This window comes from Podarcis pityusensis, assembly GCF_964106645.2.
Source record: "Podarcis pityusensis genome assembly, chromosome: 7".
In the NCBI taxonomy this organism is placed as follows: domain Eukaryota; kingdom Metazoa; phylum Chordata; class Lepidosauria; order Squamata; family Lacertidae; genus Podarcis; species Podarcis pityusensis.
In genome coordinates this window covers 58,133,369-58,152,573 of record NC_138031.1, presented here as the reverse complement: position 1 = coordinate 58,152,573, position 19,205 = coordinate 58,133,369, and the positions used below count along the sequence as shown (strand labels likewise).

At 43.2% G+C, this 19,205-nt stretch overlaps 2 protein-coding genes across 2 annotated transcripts in view; both read left to right on the top strand.

Moving 5' to 3' along the window:
- CARMIL1 (capping protein regulator and myosin 1 linker 1) overlaps positions 1 to 19,205 on the top strand; it is a 341,669-nt gene that overhangs the window by 238,641 nt on the left and 83,823 nt on the right. The window lies entirely within an intron of this gene.
- Positions 1 to 19,205, top strand: part of PARD6G (par-6 family cell polarity regulator gamma) — a 69,065-nt gene that overhangs the window by 20,167 nt on the left and 29,693 nt on the right. The window contains exon 2 of the mRNA XM_081014271.1: positions 1,668 to 1,890. Within this exon, the coding sequence (XP_080870397.1) occupies positions 1,668 to 1,890 (223 nt within the window). The remainder of the gene's footprint in view (positions 1 to 1,667; positions 1,891 to 19,205) is intronic.

The window sequence follows — 19,205 nt, the reverse complement described above, 5'->3', positions numbered from 1 at the left end:
ACTTAAAATCAGAGTCCTTGACAGCTAAAGACTAATATACCGTATTTTTCCATCTATAAGACACCCCATGTATAAGACGCCCTCTGCTTTTGCGGCAACAACCAATCACCAGTCCACCCTTGGCACTATCCGTGTATAAGATGCCCCCTAATTTTCGACATTATTTTTTATGGAAAAAATCTAGTCTTATACATGGAAAAATACGGTACTTCTCCAGCTCTGACTTGTTCACTTGAGTAACAGTTTGCTGATGCTTGACATCTCCTAATTTCCATGTAGAAGCTTCCTTTTGCAATGAGCTGAGGATGCTTATCAGCATCCCAGTTAACAGTTTCAAATATAGCCAAGGCAATGAACATGGAAATTACCTTTGTAGACTTTCTTCCAAGTCTACATGAATATTAAAATGCCTGAACTGAATTTAGTGTTTGTTAAGAACAATTTAATTCCACCCAATTTCCCCCTCATTAAATTAACCTAGTGTGTTCCACATCAGCATTGTTTGCATGACTATCATTCAGGGAAACTGTCTCAAATGTCACCTAGTGACTTCAGTGGAACTGACTTCCAACATATTTGGAAGGATGTACGCCCACAGGTGGGGAGCCTTTTGGGTCCATGAACCAGATATTTTTCAGGCCCTGGCGCCACAGTCCAAACTTGACAGGTGAGTGAAGCTGCCCACCCATCAATTATCTGGTGTCACAATGATATAAGATAACTGGGTGCTTTGAAGTCCCAATGTCAGGACTTCAAAGCACTGCTCAGGGATTTCAAGGAGCCCTGCATGTTGCTTTAAAGCTCCTGAGGCTTTTTTCCAGGCATCGGTTATGTGAGCAAGTTCCATTGCAAGGAACTCTCTTGCACAGGCAATCTTCACAGAGGGGAATATGCTGTGGGCTTTGTAGGCTTGCAGAGTACTTTATGGTCATCAACAGTCTTGGGAGTCCAAGGCCTCTTCAACATCAGAAATCTATGTCATTGAGGATTCTGTTTTCATCAGTAAATGGAGAACCAGAGTTCTTATGTCCCTCAAAAACCTGGCAGGAACTGATCTTTCAGAGTGAGCCTCTGGATTTCCCAATTGTTGGTCAAATTAGGGAAGTGAAAAAGAATCAATTTAAAATGAACTTCTGGGAAACCTTTCAAGAGCAATTTGCTGAAATCATGAGGTATAGTAAGTAGCAGGAGAAAACAGAAGCAATGCATTTTGGTTGACATGTTGAAAGCAACTGTAGGCAAAGGAACACTGACAGGGTTGTCTTCTTTTGACAGGAGGAAGGAGAGAATAAGCAAATTTGTTCTAACTGGTTTGGTGTGATGTTTGGAATTGACAAACCATAGTTACAGCCATCTGTCTGCCTTGAGAAATTTGCTGTCCCAAGGACATTATAAGTCCAGAAAGAATAGTGCTTTAGAAGTTCAAACCATGGTTTGGAATTCTAAGCTACAGCTAGTGCAAAGCACGGTCTAGTACAGTGTTTGAATTAAATTTAAAAAACAACTGACCTCTTCCATCATCTTAATATCCTGTACAATTATAAGGTTGCAGTTTGAAGAGCACATAAGCTACTTAAGAATAAGAACAGCAGATGTGAAATTTGAAAGCTTCTGTCACCTTAAAAACCCTGACACCCATTCATCTCCTCTTTTCCCCTTGATTCCAGTTTGGTGCAGAATTTCGAAGGTTTTCCCTGGATCGTTTCAAACCAGGGAAATTTGAAGACTTCTACAAACTGATTCTTCACATCCACCACATATCCAACATGGAGGTGATGATTGGTTATGCTGATATACATGGAGACCTTCTTCCTATTAATAATGACGACAACTTCTTCAAGGCTGTTACAAGCGCAAACCCGCTGCTTAGGATTTTTATACAAAAGCAAGGTAAGATTAAATGATCACCCATCTGCTGAAAACATAAACTGCTCATTTTTTCTTACTGATTTCTAGATTTTGAAAACCCCTGTGGAGAGTAGAATCCTGTTTGTATTGGCTCCTCGACCTAGATATTTGAGTGGGGTGGGTAAGTTGTTGTTAGGGAAATAGCAGAAATATATCGCAACGAGGCACAAAAGACTGCAGTGCATCAGCATATTTTAATAGCATGCACTCAAAATAATTTGCATATTCCTTTCATTAATATGACAAGCAGCAAGCTGTTGTTAGAGATGCTGCTCATGTATTACTGTTTGGAAAGTCCTTCCTTTATATGTAGAAAATGTAAGTTGGCCCTTAAGAAATCCGAAATAATGGCTGAAGATCAAAGAAGGTTGGATGCCCAGCCAACGAGATTTGTTTTGCTTCTTTCACTGTGCATCAGCTCATGAGAGATGGGGGTGGGAATTCAAGCCTGCCAGTACTCCAACTTCTCCCTGCAGCCATAATATTTGGGAGCAAAATGTATTCTAGGACTCTTTTATTTTTAACAGGTGTCTCTTTTCTACCAGAGGAAAGAACCATATATGGAGGCTCTGTTTCACCCTCTTCTGCATTAGCAGTCCCTACTAAGCATGGTTTGATTGCCTAATATATCTGTTCTTAAAATTTATTAAGTAACAGGGCAATCCTATATATATATATTTACTGAGAAATAAACGGCACCAAGTTCAATAGGCCATACTGCCAGCGGTGACGTTAACATATGAGAGTGCTGGGGGTGAAATAGTTAAACAGGTTACCCAATCAGAACCCAGGGGGGTGGAGTCAGAGGGACTATAAAACCAGCTCTGGGAGGGGCGAAGAGGGGGAGTTCGTTGGGAGTTGGGTGGTTGGTGGGAGTGAATTGGGATAGAGTCTGTGGGTAGGTTGAGTTAGTGTAGCGAAATAAGCTGAGTCAGGAACAGTTAGGAGCTAGAAAGACAAGTAAATATCTGAGAGGTGGTTTAGTGAGTGAGAGCAGGTAGCGGAAGTTATAGGTCTGGATAGGCACCCCATGATTGTAATTGACTGAGATCGTTTATGAAACCACACGCTTGTTAAACTGCAATAAATAAACAGACGTTTATGTTCCGATTTAACCCTGACTGGACTCAGTATTTTACCAGGTAGGGCCTGGGTGGTGGCAGCAAGAAATAAAGTGGTGGCAGAGGGATCAATAGACAGTGAAACATCCGGGGACCTTGTGTGATCACCACACCAGCCATATAGGATTGCAGCTTAAAGTATGTTAACAGTTTGAAACAAGATTGCTGAAGCATATTTAAGCTGCTGAGTTCCAAAGCTTGCTTAAGAAGCAAGTGACTTTAAAACAGAGCCAAAGGCAGGCAGCCTTGAAATAACTAATGTAGTAAGAAAAATGAAGCAGCACAGTGGAGAATAAACTCTTAAAACAGAATAGAGTAGAAATAGCAGGAATAACAAACAAGACAAATCACTCTGGGGAGCTTCTCACAAACGCTCAGATGTTGCGAGACTGGCATCGTGCAGTGTGGGGCCTGACAGGCCTCATAAGGACTGCTGCTGCTGCTGCTGCTGCCCCCATCAAGGACTGGGGTGTTTGGGGAGAAGTTTCATTGGAAGTTTTTGCTGTTCTTACTGATGTTAACTTTTTGTATCTTTATGTGGCAATTGTTCAGTTTGGTTATGTAGTTTTTAATGTACTTCGCTATATTTGTAATTATGTAAATCTTTTCATATTGTAAGCTGCCTTGAGCATTGTTTTAACTGTGGAAAGGCAGCATACAAATAAAATTATGATGATGGTGATGTCAATCTTTACTCATACAGATTGATTTTGATGTAGGGTAGTCAGACTTTTTGCAACTGGAGTGTGCAAAAGTTTGTATTGGTCCAAAACCATTGCAGTTTTATTATATGATGATACATGGGGTGCTGGACTGGGTACCATTATGCTGGATTCTGTACCTTAGTCACAAGTGACTAATACAGGTATGTGTCCGTGTTGGCAAATGGGCCACAAGCTTTGAATTTATAAGCAAACCTTGAATCAGAAGGAATTGTATCTAATTTTCCTATGCCAGCACCAGTTCAAATTTACCTGTATCAATTCTCCTTTGTAAATAAAATAAAATAAAAGGGGTTGTTACATCTTAGATAGGGGACTGGCAAGTTTAGAACCAGATGACCTGACATGGCATTGTTACAATGACCCCATTTAATAAAAAAATATGCAGAAAGGGAGTGGTTGGAGAAAGTAACTTCACTGCTGTAGAGCCCAGAGTATAAACACTCCTGGGTTTGATAATCATGTTTTGGAAGAGGCGGAATGTTATACTTAAAAATAATCCATTGCCAATATTAAATCTGCTTAGTTGGGGGAAAATAAAATGTATCTTCCTCTGTTCCACTTTACTATTCCCCTACAAGCCATTATAATATTACAGCTGCAGTGTCCCAACATTACAGCTTCGAATACAGAACCTAGTAAACTTTGGCGTTTGGGGGGTGTGTGTGTTGAAGGGCAGGTACTTTGCACAGGCCTGCAATAGGCAGTTTGCTCTTTGTGTCTGGGGCTAGAGGACTCCAGGACTGCACAGCAAGTGGGTGTTTCTCTGCAATGCACATCACCACCTTGTCGTCGTCGTTTTTGGCACTCTGGTTGAACAGGTTGTGGCTAGATTGCCATCTTGGACTAGTATCCCTCTCTCTTAAACATCAAGGGCCCAGCTGTTCTGCTCTAGGCTTCTTTCTGCTAAGCATGCTGAGGCATCAGTGCTGCTAATCAAAAGGGAAGCATTTTTAGTTTTGTTTTGTTTTTCCCCCACAGGTGGAGAAGCGAATATAATGTGGCATTTGGGCCTGGGTTTAAATCCCTCTTGAGCTAGTTTGGGTGGCCTTGGACCCATCCTGTACCCTTAAGTCTTTGTCCCCACACTTTCCTCCTGCAAAATGGGAATGGTGTTTTGCCTCACTGTGATAATAAAGAATGAAATGTAAAAATCGACCATGAGCCTTGGGAATAAGAGCAGGAGGCATGCAAATAATACAGGGAATAAGTGAGCCAATCTCCGTTGGCCTCTGCTAAGGGTAGAAAAACCTGGGTCTCTGTACACCTTGGCTTCTGGTTTGCTTCCACCTAGGCAGGCTGTGGTGCAGGTCGTTCCTCTTTTTTTTAGATTATCACAAGGAGATTTTTCAGTCAGTGCATTGGTGACGATAGGGAGGCTCTGTCAGACCACTGGCTGGTAGGCAGACAAGTGCAAGCTAAGAAGTTTGGTCGCTGAAATGCGCAGCATCCATCATCTACTTCCAAGGCCAATGTACAAAAACCGCTCCACTTGTTTCAGATGCTTCTCCTTTCCCTCCTTTTTCCTTCTCTCCTCCATCCACCCTTTGTTGCCAGCTTGTTGTTTAGTCGTTTACTCGTGTCCGACTCTTCGTGACTCCATGGACCAGAGCACGCCAGGCACTCCTGTCTTCCACTGCCTCCCACAACTCATGCTGGCCAGCTAGTTTATCCCAAACACAGTTGTCAGTCTTTCAGCACAATGAGCGCTTAAACAGTCCTAAATCGATGCAAATACTAGAATCTCTGCAGAAGCTGCTTAATGTAAGTTTTATACTACATTGGGTGTTGCAAGCTGTTTTTCACATCTCTTTCTTATCCCATTTATGGATTTCTTGACCTGTCACAGCTTGCAATAGTTCCTAGGTGTATCCTGTCCCAGGTACCGGCCAGGCCAAGATAACTTTGCTCTTTAGGCAAAGCCACAGCAGATGGCTTCAGGCTACTAATGGTAACTGACGATTACCCGCAAACAAAGAGCAATGTTTTAAGTGCAAACTGATACTTCTTGTGTTCAACCTGTGGTGTTATGGATGAGGGATGTTTTCTGGCAGCATCTTCTGCTGGTACCTTCTTTAAAAAAGAGAGAACTGCAGTACCAAACTGAGCAAAGGAAGTATTTCTATGAAAATGTTTTCCCCAGGCCTTTCCATGCTCACTGTAGGATACAAGCTGGGTGTGGACTCTCTGGCTGTTCTCACACTTGTCAGCTCATCAGAGGAGAGCGTGGGGTGAGGAACCCGACATGTTTGCGCTGCTGGGATTGGCAGTGTTGAAAGAATGTTTCCTGTTCCTGTTGTTCAGATCAGTCTGAAAGTGTCCTTAGATGTCCAATGGGAGCCAGTTTTGAATCTGGAAGAAGTAAAGCCCTTGGTAGTGTGGGGGCTGCATTATTGGCATGCCATACAAAGTGGATATCCACAGTGTGCTGGGAGAATCCAGAAGAACTGTAATGGTCAGGCAGCCTGGGTGTGGGTATTTAAATATAGATATAGACACACACTCATATACATGCACACACATACAGAGAGAGGGTGATTCAGTAATGTGTTCTGGCAACCAGCACACCAGTTTACAGTTGGTTTCATTAGCTTCTCCTAGTTGTCTATTTCAAGCATTGATAATAGTGTACAGGTGCTTTGTTTTTCACAGTAGCCTGGAGGAGAAATCTGGATGACCAATTTTAAGGGAATGCTTATATAATTGAACACCAAACAGTCAATAAAAGGCAAGCGCTAATTCTCTTGACTTAATTTTCCTCGGCTGAAATAGATATTTCCCAATTGCTTTTCGGAGAAGTGGTTTTAAGGACTAGGCCATCAGCTAATATCCTTGTTCTCTAGACAAGACTGTTTGGGATGTTTTGCTCTTGTAAGTCTGTAATTTAATATCAGTTGGATCAAAAACTTTTCCTATAGAGAGAGGTGTCTGCTGCATAAGAAATTTATGACCTCATAATTGAGATAGCAATGTGGGAAACTTTTCTTCTGAACGCACATCTTTACTTCCTGATGTATGTTAAACTAAAAGAAAGTTTGATAAAATAATTGAATGCACAAATCTTGCTGCTTATTCCTTCTAGCTGAGATCCCAAAAGCACATGCCCAGTAGAGGCTTCAGGTACACTTTTCTTAATAGCAGTTGCTTGACAACCTCCCATCTCAAAAAAAAAACACAAAAAAACCCCCAAATAAACACAGATAGGATGGTATTGCAGAGGTCTTCCACAAAGGTCTTCCTTATGTTGTATGGATCAAGAGAAGAAAGTGAGATGTCCCCTTGAATATGTGTGAGACCTTGTTCCTCTTCTTTGATCCTGGCTTCTCTGTGTTATGAAACCTGAGATTTCTATAATGTATAATTTTTCTGGTCACTTTGGTATGCTAATTACAAAGCAAGCTTGGATCTAGACTTGGCGGCTGTTAATAAAACACCTTCCCAGTGCAGGGAGGCAAGATCACTTGTTTGTGAGGTTACCCCCACCCCCTCCAGCTGTGTGCTGTGTAAAAAGACAATTGAAAGGAAGCTGTCTGTAAGGAACTGTCATACGACATGGAAGGGTTACCAAGCCCCCCTTTGTGTACTGTTCTCACTCCAGTGTCTAACCCAGGGTTTTCCAATTTTGGGTCGCTCTCTGGCTGTTTTTGAACTACAATTCCCATCATCCCTGATTGCTGGTCCTGCTACCTAGGGATGGTGGGAGTTGTAGTCCAAAAACAGCTGGAGACCCAAGTTCAGGAAGCCCTGCTCTAACAACACCTGACCCAGACATTGTGCAGGTGAAAACTCTTTCTGGCATGGTGGTATAGTTTTTGGGAAAGCTTTACCTGCTTAATCTTGTGTATTAGTTATAAAAAAGGAAGTGGTGACAAGCCTAGTTCTACAGCAAGCTTACAAGCAGATAATTACAAAGATCACAGCCACTTCCGGGCTGCCCTGTGTGCTCTTTGTTCTGCATGTTTGAATCCGAATTATGTAGTATTCCTGGCCAACAAGATTATTCAGCATCATGAGATTTGCCAGAGTTGAACTGACCAAGATGGATGCCTTTTATGGGCAGCACAGTTAACGATGATAAAAAGAGAAATTGTAAATCCAGACATTGTCCCTTTTAAGATCTGGCAACACAGAATATTGTACATGTTGTTGCTGTTTTTGTCTTTTAGCATATATACTTTGGGCTGTCACCTTAAGGCAATAGTTTAAACAGTTGGTAAAGGTAAAGGACCCCTGACAGTTAAGTTCAGTCGCAAACAACTCTGGGGTTGCGGCGCTCATCTCGCTTTACTGGCCGAGGGAGCCGGAGTACAGCCTCCAGGTCATGTGGCCAGCATGATTAAGCTACTTCTGGTGAAACAGAGCAGTGCACGGAAACGCCGTTTACCTTCCCACCAGAGTGGTACCTATTTATCTACTTGCACTTTTTGGTGTGCTTTCGAACTCCTAGGTTGGCAGGAGCTGGGACTGAGCAACGGGAGCTCACCCCATTGCAGGGATTCAAACCGCGACCTTCTGATCAGCAAGCCCTATGCTCTGCGGTTTAGACCACAGCGCCACCTGCGTCCCAATTGAGCCACTCTTAATTGACAACCTCATTGAGCCCAGGAAGCTTCTGCTTAGGGGAGTGTATTTCTTTGAAAGTTATCAGTGTCTTACAGTGGCATAGCTGGGGGGAGCACAGGAGTGGTTGCCCCAGGCGCAGAATTGTTGGGGTGCAAAATCTCAACACTGAGTGCTGCCTCAATACAGCTTTCACTGGGCTCCATTGGAAACAGCTTCTCCGTGCAAACCAGGAAGTGACACCTCCAGACTTTGGAACTTCTTTTCTTATTTATCTCTGTGGCCATGAACTCCTGTGTGACACAGGACACAGATGCCATTAGGCAGTTTAATGTGCATGCATATTCCATCCGTTTCCCTCCCTCCCACCCACCAAGCCTTGCACGGCCCCGGGCACTGGCAAGCCACGCAGTGCCACTGCCATCATCCCCCAGCCACCAGTTTTGAAGGAATAAATCCTTGCATATGTTGAAATATAATGTGCCTCTGTAGTTTGCAAAGTAGCAATGGGAATAAATCATCCAGCCTCATGAACAAAAGATCGAAGCTATAATTACTTGTGCTTAATTCATTGAAGTTGCTCACTCTCAGCTGCTCCTGTGAGATATGGGAACATGTTTGATCAGTCTCCCCCCACCCTAGTTCATGTCATATCCTTGGACTACCAGCTTGAGCCAGCACAACCCCAAACATCTGGCAAAGCACTAGGTTAGGAAAAGTTTTTTGTGTTATGTGCTGCTGCTGCGGGAATTATCTGCAGAAGTAGTCATGCAGTGCCTTTGGTGTTTTCTTTAAAACAAAAACAAAAAACCCCTCCCTGCTAAAATTAGAAATGTAACACAGGAAATGTTGTAAATACTTTTGAATTAACCACCCGCTAACGCTATCCTTGGAATAAATGGTGCAGACAACATGTGGAGATAGTCTTTTCATCATGATGCTAGCAAATGCTTAATGACTGGAGTGCATGTAGGGTTCCTAGTTGAGGTTTTGCCACTGCTTTCATCTAGACCAGGCCTTGCCTCTTTCAATAGCTGCATATGGAGTTGGATGGAGTGCCCCTTCCTTTGCTGCTCAGTAATGTTTGAAATCTGAGGCTATGTGAGAGAAGCCCAGGACATGCCTCCTTCTTCTCATGCTGCTGTGGTGAGCAGCATGGTCTCTTCCCAGGTAATTTGAGTTTCTGGCATAACCAAGTACTGCTGGAAAGATGCCAGAAAGTCTATAGATGCCAAGAAAAAAAGGGGGGAAATGTGGAGGACTACTTTTTAAAAAAATATTTTTCTGTGGGTTTTTCCTGGGCTTTCACATCTCTGAGCAAGTCGTACACCTTCAAAGATACAAGAATCACTATTTCACCTTGTATTGCATCACTTGCCACTAAGGATTTTCGCATGTTAAATTTTCAAAACAATTCAGAAACTCCCCACCCCACCCCGATAGCAGTACCTCTGAAGGACCAATATTGCCACAGGGTTGTTTGCAGAAACACTTTCTTTAAAGGGCTGTCTAGGGTCTCACTCCTATACAACCAAGAGTCTTGGCGGTGGTTCTTTCTGTATATTGGCTCTCTGAGATTCTAAGGACACAAATTTCTATCAAAGCTAATGCACAAGTATAAATGGAATGCAACAGCCTTGCTGTGCTTCAGCTGCACTTTCAAATGGCAGTCGTGAACTATTTTTCTGCCTCTGAATGACCAAGATTTAGTATTCAGGAATTTCATTTTCCATGCTTAAAATACAGGACATTATTGACTGGAGAAATACAAAAAAGCCACCACACACTTGTTTAAAACCCCAGCGTTGAAAACATTTCTCTCTGTGTATGCCTACGTCCCGTCCCCCTCCTCCTTTCATGCTGATCTGTAAAGCTTTTTTCAAAACTTGCTTTGCAGATTCTTCAGTTCGATAACTAAGCGGAGTGAAACAACAACAGTTGTGTGTTAGAGAAATATGAGATTGCAGACACATGTTAAGAATTTTATAGAATTCCTATAAAATGGAGGGTGGGGAGTTTTCAAAATGCAGAATATGGTGGTGAACTCTCCCAGGCTGCACTTGCTTCTGAAGCCCCATCTTCTCCCCACACTTAACCCCACCAACATTGCTTTTCTCTCCTTGAACTTAGATTTAAAAGTAATCACTACTAAAGGAAAGGCTGGAGGGGGAAGGGTTTGACATCCCTTACCTAGGGCTGTGCCAAAATCCGTTTGCCTCTCAAAAACCTTCAATGCTGTTTTGTGGGTTGCGAAATGTTTTGCCAAATATTCTTATGGGGGTGAGGAGAAAGATATTAAATTTTCCAATTGTTTTTCCTCGGAAAGCTCTCTTCTGAGAAAGTTTGGCTGACTCAGCATTAAACAAAATGATAAGACTCTTATGAATTCAAATGGATGAAGGGAAGGGAGCAGTAGGCTATCAAAGAGGAAGAAGTAGGGGCCAAGCCCACTGCTTCCTTCAATGATGATAATAAAATAATATTAGAATGTGATTCACAGATGTAACCATAATGCATGGGTGGTGAAAGAGGGGTGGACATTTCACCAAAGATTCTTTAGGGAAGGATTGAAAATCTCCACAAAATTCTTGTTGTTTTGCAGGGGATGGGGGATTCTCAATTTAGTCAGAAAAGTCTTTCCTGAGAGATTTGGGCTCAGGCCTACCTTTTATTCATGATGTGCTTCAAACTCCCTGCCCCCACCCAATAGGAATCTAGCATATTCTGTTTTCTAATAATTGACCATGCCATTGTAATATCTAGTTGGCTTTTTAAAAATATTGTTTCTCCCAGCTCAGGTGATTTTGGCAAGTTAGCAGCTGGTTCACAATGTAACTTAGGCATGTGGGATGGGAGCTGCTGCCTTTCTCAAAGCAGGCTTCAGTAAGCAGATGAAGAGGCCACAGCCGCCATATTGAGGACTTTCATAAGAGGGTCTACCACTCTGGAATGCTTAGAATCTATTTAAATTTCTAGTGCTTTAGTTAACAGGAAGCTTTTGCAATGCCAGGTGAGCGTCATGTGATGGTGGAAATAGGATCCATCCCTTCCTTTGACTTGTATATTTTCTTTGCCATAGAAGAAAATACACTATTTTAAGAACTGCTACTTTGCTTTGTTTCTAATAGAGGGAAAATGAACCATTGAACAAATCAAAGGGCTCAAGTTCAGCTCTATTGGGTATGATAAGCCCACAATGTACACACGGATTACATTCCGGAATTGCACCTAAAGCCAAAATCGCATATAGTCAAAACACATTGGGCTCAATAGCAGGTAGGATTGCCCCAAGTTGTTTTTTTCCAGAGCCCGGTCCCTTTTAAATTTTTTGCCACGTACATAAAGCTGAATGCAAAAAAGTTAAATGTGCATAAGTTGTGGGCTTACTGTAGTGGATCCAAATTGCTAAATACTGATCCATAGTGTTTCCAATCCTCCATCAACATGGGATGCAAACCCAGAAGAAAGTTCTTGGATTTCCTGGTTCTGGTGCGTTTGACTCTCTTAATTTCCAGGGTAGATAAAACTTTGCAGCCATGTGTGTTTGCAGCCAAGCTCAAATTCAGTCGTTAGGCAACATGGTGTGCAGTGTGAGTGTGTTTGCACTTTTGTTGGCTAGGGAGCCCATGGTCATGCAGATGTCCTTGGAATCCAAGCTCAAATCTGCTCCAACCAACATGGCCAATGGTTTCGGATGATGGGATTTGCAACATCTGTAGGGGGACAGTTCCTCACCCCAGGCACACCAAAAATCGAGTGGAGACATCCTTCCCCCTCTACGGTTCACTTTGGCAGTGCTTTAAGAAAAATGTTTTATCTGGAATATCTTATCAGTCTCTAAGTCTCACACTCTCCACAAAAGGATAGTTATTGCAAGGCTTAAGCCAGCATTTCATAATTGGCAGGCTGTTGTTGCTATTAGCCTGCTGACTCAGGCTAGCCACTCTAGCTGAATTATCTCATGGAGGGAACGAGATGTTTGGAAGGGCTCGGACAGGGATAGAGCAACTTGTTGCATTGTCCTTTTGTTGCTGGTGGCGTGGGCTAAACAGGCCCATTGCTGTGATTTTTTTGTTTTCTCTCAGATTTCTGTGCCGGCCTGCAATCTTCCCACCCCCTCACTGCAAGGGAGAAAGCAACCCTTGCTTTTGGTGTGTTGGCAAAACTGTCCCTTGAATTATGGCCATGGGAATTGCTGAAGGGGGCCTGCAGGAAATAACTAGTGCCTTTTTGCCAATGGGTTATTTTTGGTGGCTTCAATTACAGCCCTCTTTCCTCCTGCCTCCTCTGGCAACCACACGGGTGTCATGTAAATGGATGGTGCTCAGTTGCGACAGCAAAGCCACCAAGGAGCTCAAGGAGCTGAGTCTGGAGAGAAGAGGACACGTTTGCAGCAGTGTGCTTTCCATTCCTCCTCTTCTGTCTTCTTTTCCTCCGCCCCTTGTAAGATCTTGAGTGCTTTCCTCATAATGTAAATATCCTTGGTTAGAGATATTTTGACTTCAGAGTTGCGACGGGAAGTTTTGCTTGGAAGATGCTGCCTAGGAGGCGGGAGAGGGGTTAGGCTTTTAAATGCTGCCTTCGACGGAAACTATGAACATGGTTAGTGCTGAATTTGCATTGTGCTGCACCCTTAATAATCTCGTATCTTGTACTAACAATGGTAGTTAAAATTACAGCCATTTCTGAGCACCGTGAAGGCGGTGGGGAGAGCCTTTGCATCCTTTTTAACAGCGTGTGCTGTAAGAAACAACCTTCCCCCTTCTTGCCCAATAAGGCTCTGCATTTATATACATGAGTTTTGTGAATGGCAAAGTCTTCAGAAGTCAGGCACTGTTTGAGAAGCATCCAGGAGTGACTAATGCTCCTTAATCCAATTTATAACAGATTTTCTCTCTTTGAAAAGCAAGTCACTTTTTTCTGTTTTCATCTCTTCTCGGTAAGGAGAAGACATGGGGAAGTGTGTGACGACTGCTGCTATTTTTCAGATAACTTGTCAGTTTCTTCTAGTGCTCTATTCCTTATATTGTTCTTCTGTTTTATATATATCCAAGGGGGTGTGCTTTGCCTCCCTCCCACCCTGTTTTATCTGAACAACAACCTTGTGAGGTACAGTAGACTGAGAGACGGTGACTGGGCCAAGGCCAGCCAGTGAGCTTCATGGCAGATCAGGGATTTTAACCCTGATCTTCCAACCAAGAGTCCAAGACTCCAACCCCCACACTACACTGGGTCATAGCACAGTTTTAGGCTATTGTTTTGCTTAGGTTCTTGTCCTACCGTGAACTCCCCCTTACACAGACATGAAGCAGTCACTGTGTATTATGTAAATATGGCTCCTTTACTCTCTTTTTCTCCCTCACCCACTTTCCCCCTCTGCTGCTTTCCAAACTGGCTTTCTGTCGGATTAACGCTGTGCACGGAGTCATGGTTTCCCACAACTTTCTCTTTTCTCGTTAGGTTCTTGCAGTAAGAAGTTTTATGTTATAATTTTGCTGCATATATAAATAGAACCACCTAGGTTAAGGAGGCTCAGAACAAAAGCGTCTCATCCTTTTATTTTCATTACATCATCATCCTGTTTCTTGGCGTCTAACGGCTCCCGTACCTGGGGTAACTAGCCTAAGCTTTTTAACCCAGGTACTTCCCAGGACATGTGAGCTAATTTGGCCATCTGTCAGTTGCATGACTTGGGTACTTTCTACATTTCTCCCTAAACTTCCCCCCCTCCCCAGCAGTATCTGAGCAACAGTTACACACCTTCGATTTTTAAATATTTGTTGAGGGCAGCTCACAAAATATAAGATTTTACCTGAGAGGTACACAGGTCTGTCTCACACTGGAGAGAAGCTTTCTCTGTCCATATACCAATCATTTCTCTTTTACATTAGCCCATAATTTAATTTGCTGCCTTGTCACTCTTTTTCCCTATATTGAAAGATCTCTCACTACATCCTTTAGTGTTCTAATACTCTGAATCTGAACCTTTTGTTCTCTTATTCCAGGCCTTAACTGAGGGATAGAGTAGGATTTGATAATAATTTACTACAGTGCACTGCAGAGCTTCCTGTTAAGTTTTGAGCCTAAAGTAGGTGATGATTACAAATGCAGTAGACCTTTTGTGAACCTACTTACCCCTCCACTCTCCATTTCTTTCATGATAATAAGTTACACTGGCAATGTGGACAGCCAGTGTGATGTAGCAGGTTGAAGTTAGACTGGGGAGAGAGGCAGGTTCAAATCCCTGTTCAGGAAACAAACCGGGACCCCATCTGCAATATACATTTAAAGCAGTATCATACCACTTCAAACAGTCTTGGCTTTTCTCAAAAGAGCTCTGTGAACTGTAGTTTTTGTAAAGGTGCTGGTAGCTGTTAGGAAACCCTTGCTCCCTTCACAGAACAGCAGTTCCCAGAATTCCCTGGGAAAGAGGGATTGATTGTTAAATCAGTCTGGGAGCTAGTCAGCCTGCACAAGGACTTCTGCTTGTGCAACAGGGCTTTCGCTCCCTCTCCTTCCCCTACATGCACCCCAGATCTGCTCCAGAGGGTTGTGGGGGAAGCCCAGAGCAGATATTGCCAGGATGGGGCAGCAGGGGGAGGAGAGGAAGGGGAAGATTTGTCATGTAAGTGCATTGACATGGTTGGATATTACCCTTCATTTGTCCAAATTAGATGAGGATGAGGATTTATTTGATACCCCACCCATCTGTCTGGGTTGCCCCGGCTATTCTGGACAGCTTCCAAAACATATAAAAACATAATAAAACATCAAACATCAAAAGCTTCTCAATATAGAGCTGTCTTCTAAAAGTTGTGTAGTTCTTTATCTCCTTGACATCTGATGGGAGGGCATTCCGCAGGTGGGGTGCCACTGCCGAGAAGGCCCTCTGTCTGGTTCCCTGTAACCTCCCTTCTCACAGTGAGGGAGCTGCCAGAAGGCCCTTGGAGCTAGACCTCAGTGTCTGGGCTGAACGATGGAGATGCTCCTTCAGCTATACAGTGCTGAGGCCATTTAGGGCTTTAAGGCTCAGCACCAACACTTTGAATTGTGCCCAGAAACGTACCACGAGCCAGTGTAGATCCTTTAGGACCAGTGTTATACAGTCCCTGCATCTGCCCCCAGTCATCAGTCTAGCTGCCGCAGTCTGGATTAGTTGTAGTTTCCGAGTCATCTTCAAAGGTAGCCACACATAGCTACCAATCCTTCGTTCTGAACTCAACGAATCACTTTCCAAAACCTGGAAAAATGCCCACTTTGCCTAGAAGTGTGTATTGAAAGAATGGGAAAATCCAGTTTTACTGCTCTGTAGGTATGCTGCTGCTAATGGCACAATTTTCTCTGCTACCTGGCAGATTGAGGAGTGAACCTACCCGGCTGGGAGTTCCCTGTGACACCAGACTCCACACCCTGCCTGCCTCTTCCTCTTGAGCCTATGCTAGCTGCGTCGACATAACTCCCCTTATTTGTGTATGGGCCTTTCTCAAGCAGATGTCTGTCCAGAGGCCACTGCCAAAATCCAAACATAAAGCTTCTGTGGGGGAATTTATTTTCCTGCCTGTACTGCATGCGGTGTGTCGGCAGCGTTCATCATACCAAGCTCTGAATTGCTGCGCAGGGAGGGAGGGTAACAAAACAACTGTCGTCAGCAGTCCCTGCACTAGTAAATTACACATTCCATTTCCCTCTTCCCACGCAATCCACACTGGCCTTTCAGAGCACGGCTACATGCACTTGACGCTGTTGGGTGGCTGGAATCTTCTTCCTGAAATCCTTGTGTCTTCTTCTGTAGATTGACAACGGCCAGCCGTCAGTGGATCAACTACTGCTCACACCTCGCTTGCAAAACCATGGACACACACTCTGCAAACTTAATCTTGCTTCCCATTTTCTTTTGAGTGTGCCTCTCCTAGTGCTTTCTGGCAAGTTGCTGTGTGTTTTTACTATAGTTTTATTGGTGAGCCAGGCCTGAAGGGTTTTCTTTAAAAACCGTGGCCCTGTTTATGATGATAAAACACGCCGTCCCTTTACTCCTGAGCCGCAGTCACTTTTAAACAGCGCTCAAATGCCATGATGACAACGTGAGTCCTCATTAAAGTGCCTCTGGCTTTTATAACCGACAGATTGGCAGAGCAGGTTGAAGTTAAATCTTAGGCAACTTGCCTCTTACTCTTACTGGGTAGATAATTTGTAGCTTTCCATTGCCCCGCATTAAAGGGAGTCCTGTGCAGGCCCATGGGATAAAAAGTATTGGAACTGAATCTCTCGGCCAGTGTTCGAAATTTGCCAGGCGCCATGTGCATTTTGCACCTGGCTATCGGCCACTTGTGACCATGTGAAGATGCCCAGGCACCAGTATGGTGCCTGACATCTCCATCATTGGGAGATGCATGCCTGGGGATCCTTGATGGCAACTAGGCATTTTATTTTGGTGACTGTAATCCTGGTTTAAGGAGCCATTTGCTGCCTAGCTTATGTATCTGAGTTTCTAGCACTGCTCTTGGCTTAACCTATACCGCAGAGTGAGTGTGAGGATAAAGTAGATTTGTAAAACACTGTAATCTGGCAGAGCTGTTGCCTAAAAAGGGGGCACTTGAATGGGCTTTCAGTGTACTGTTTGTGTGCATGCTTTTTTAAAAGGCCAGAGTCTGGTGAAGTATTTTGGAGTTCATTGTGTTTGGGATTGCTCATTTATTTTCTTTAAAGTTTCTGGCTGGTGCTTTTGTTTATATGTGCTGTAGACCACATTTTGATCAGCCACACCTGTATCGATAAGCCTGACACCTGAGGAGTGTACAGCAGTTGTAGTTGTAGTTGCTGTTGTTTAGTTGTTTAGTCGTGTCCGACTCTTCGTGACCCCATGGACCAGAGCACGCCAGGCACTCCTGTCTTCCACTGCCTCCCGCAGTTTGGTCAGACTCATGTTTGTAGCTTCGAGAACACTGTCCAACAATGTACAGTGTACAGCAGACTTTCTTTTAATTGCCTGGACTGTTTAGCCAGCGTTGAATAAACCTGGAAGCTCTTCTACAAAATGGTGGGTCCTTTGGAACCAGCTCCAGTTAAAAGTTTGCGTTGGAGATGAATCCTTGGAGTTCTCCACCTGGCTTGAGGAGACATCTCTTTTTTTACTTCCTTTTACTCCCTGAAAGACAACAATATATGTCATCTCTTCCTTTGAAAGCAGCCAAATGTGTTTGGCATGAGTTGTGTCTTTTTTTCTTCTCATTTTGTGGGGAGGAACAGATAGGAACAGATAGGAACATGGCCTCTTCAGTTTTGAAGCAAATAATTTCATTTGATAAACCACCTACAATGGTTTAAAGTAAATGCATGCTTAAGCCAGCTGTGTAAGAGTGTTAGCAAGACTGGCAGCTAGCCACGAACTCCTCCACTCCCTTTTAGCTATCAAAAGGCCCTGATTTGAAAAGAGTTCATTTGTCTCATCTCATATCTCTAATTTAAGAGCACATAATACACTATTCAGCCTAATTTACTTTACTCCTTCCACATTCATGTTGTACATAATCATCATCAGTATGCAGGGCTGTATCACTAACATCCACTAGGTATTTAAGTTTGAACATGTTTCACATCTGACCTTTAGAAGAGTATATTCTGTGTTCTTTTAGATATTTATGACGGGGTAAACAAATGAAAATATGCAAGGGCCATATAACTGTAGCTATTGTGCTTAAATTATTGTTTCAAGATTGTGGATTTACAGTCGTTCCAAAACCAAATGACTAAATAAACAACTAGAGCCAAATATATTTTGAAAACTCGAAAGGATTTTGAAAAGTTTCGCTAAGGAGCTTGATTCTGGGCCTTCATGCTTACATTTGGCAGTTACTTCATACAGGCTTGCTAGGAGCAATTTCAAATGCCCAGAAAAGACACTTGGTGCAGACCCCATTTTAAATGAATATAGGGAAGTGGGTCATTGAATGAGTCCCCATGAATTCCTGCATTTGCACAATCACCACATCCTAACACCTTGTTGCAGTGAAGAACACGGGGTTCATTAAACATGCCATCTCTCCTGTGCAGCGTTAGAAATTGGCCAGGCGCCGGGTGCATTTTGCAACTGGCGTGGGTCAAATTGCGACCACAGAGAGCTCTGGATGCCAGGCCGGCAGCTGCGGAAAGCAAAACGTCGCTTAGAGAAGGATCCGGAATATTTTCCTTGAAGCTTGAATTTCTTCTGTTCTGGCTTGTTTATTTGATGTCTTAATATGTTGCAAACCACTTTGAGATGTGTTCTTTAAAATATAAAGTGGTATAAAAATGAAATAAACAACAACAAATTTCATTTAAAAATGGCACCTAGTTATACAGTGGTACCTCTGGTTCCATACTTAATTTGTTCCGGAGGTCCATTCTTAACCTGAAACTGTTCTTAACCTGAAGCACCACTTTAGCTAATGGGGCCTCCTGGCGCTGCCGCGCCGCCGGAGCACGATTTCTATTCTCATCCTGAAGCAAAGATCTTAACCTGAGGTACTATTTCTGGGTTAGCGGAGTCTGTAACCTGAAGCGTATGTAACCTGAGGTACCACTGTATTCCACTGTGGTTTAACGTAGGTTTAAGTTGCAATTTGGTGATTAGCTTATATATCTGAGTTTCTAACAGATGCTCCTATGGTCTCAAGTTAGTATAGCTCAAATTAAGGCTGTGCCTCTCTGAATGTGAGCATCATTCTCATCTGCTGCAGACCTCACAAAGTGAATTTGTGTCCCTACCTCACTGAATTTCTACCATGAATAGTAGATAGAGATTCCACCTTCCTTGTGCTTCAGTGTAATGTAAACAATATAATGCAGGGCTCCCGGTATCAGCCAGCAGGCAACAGAACCAACAGATCATTCTGCACAGGTTCCTTTGTCAAGATAA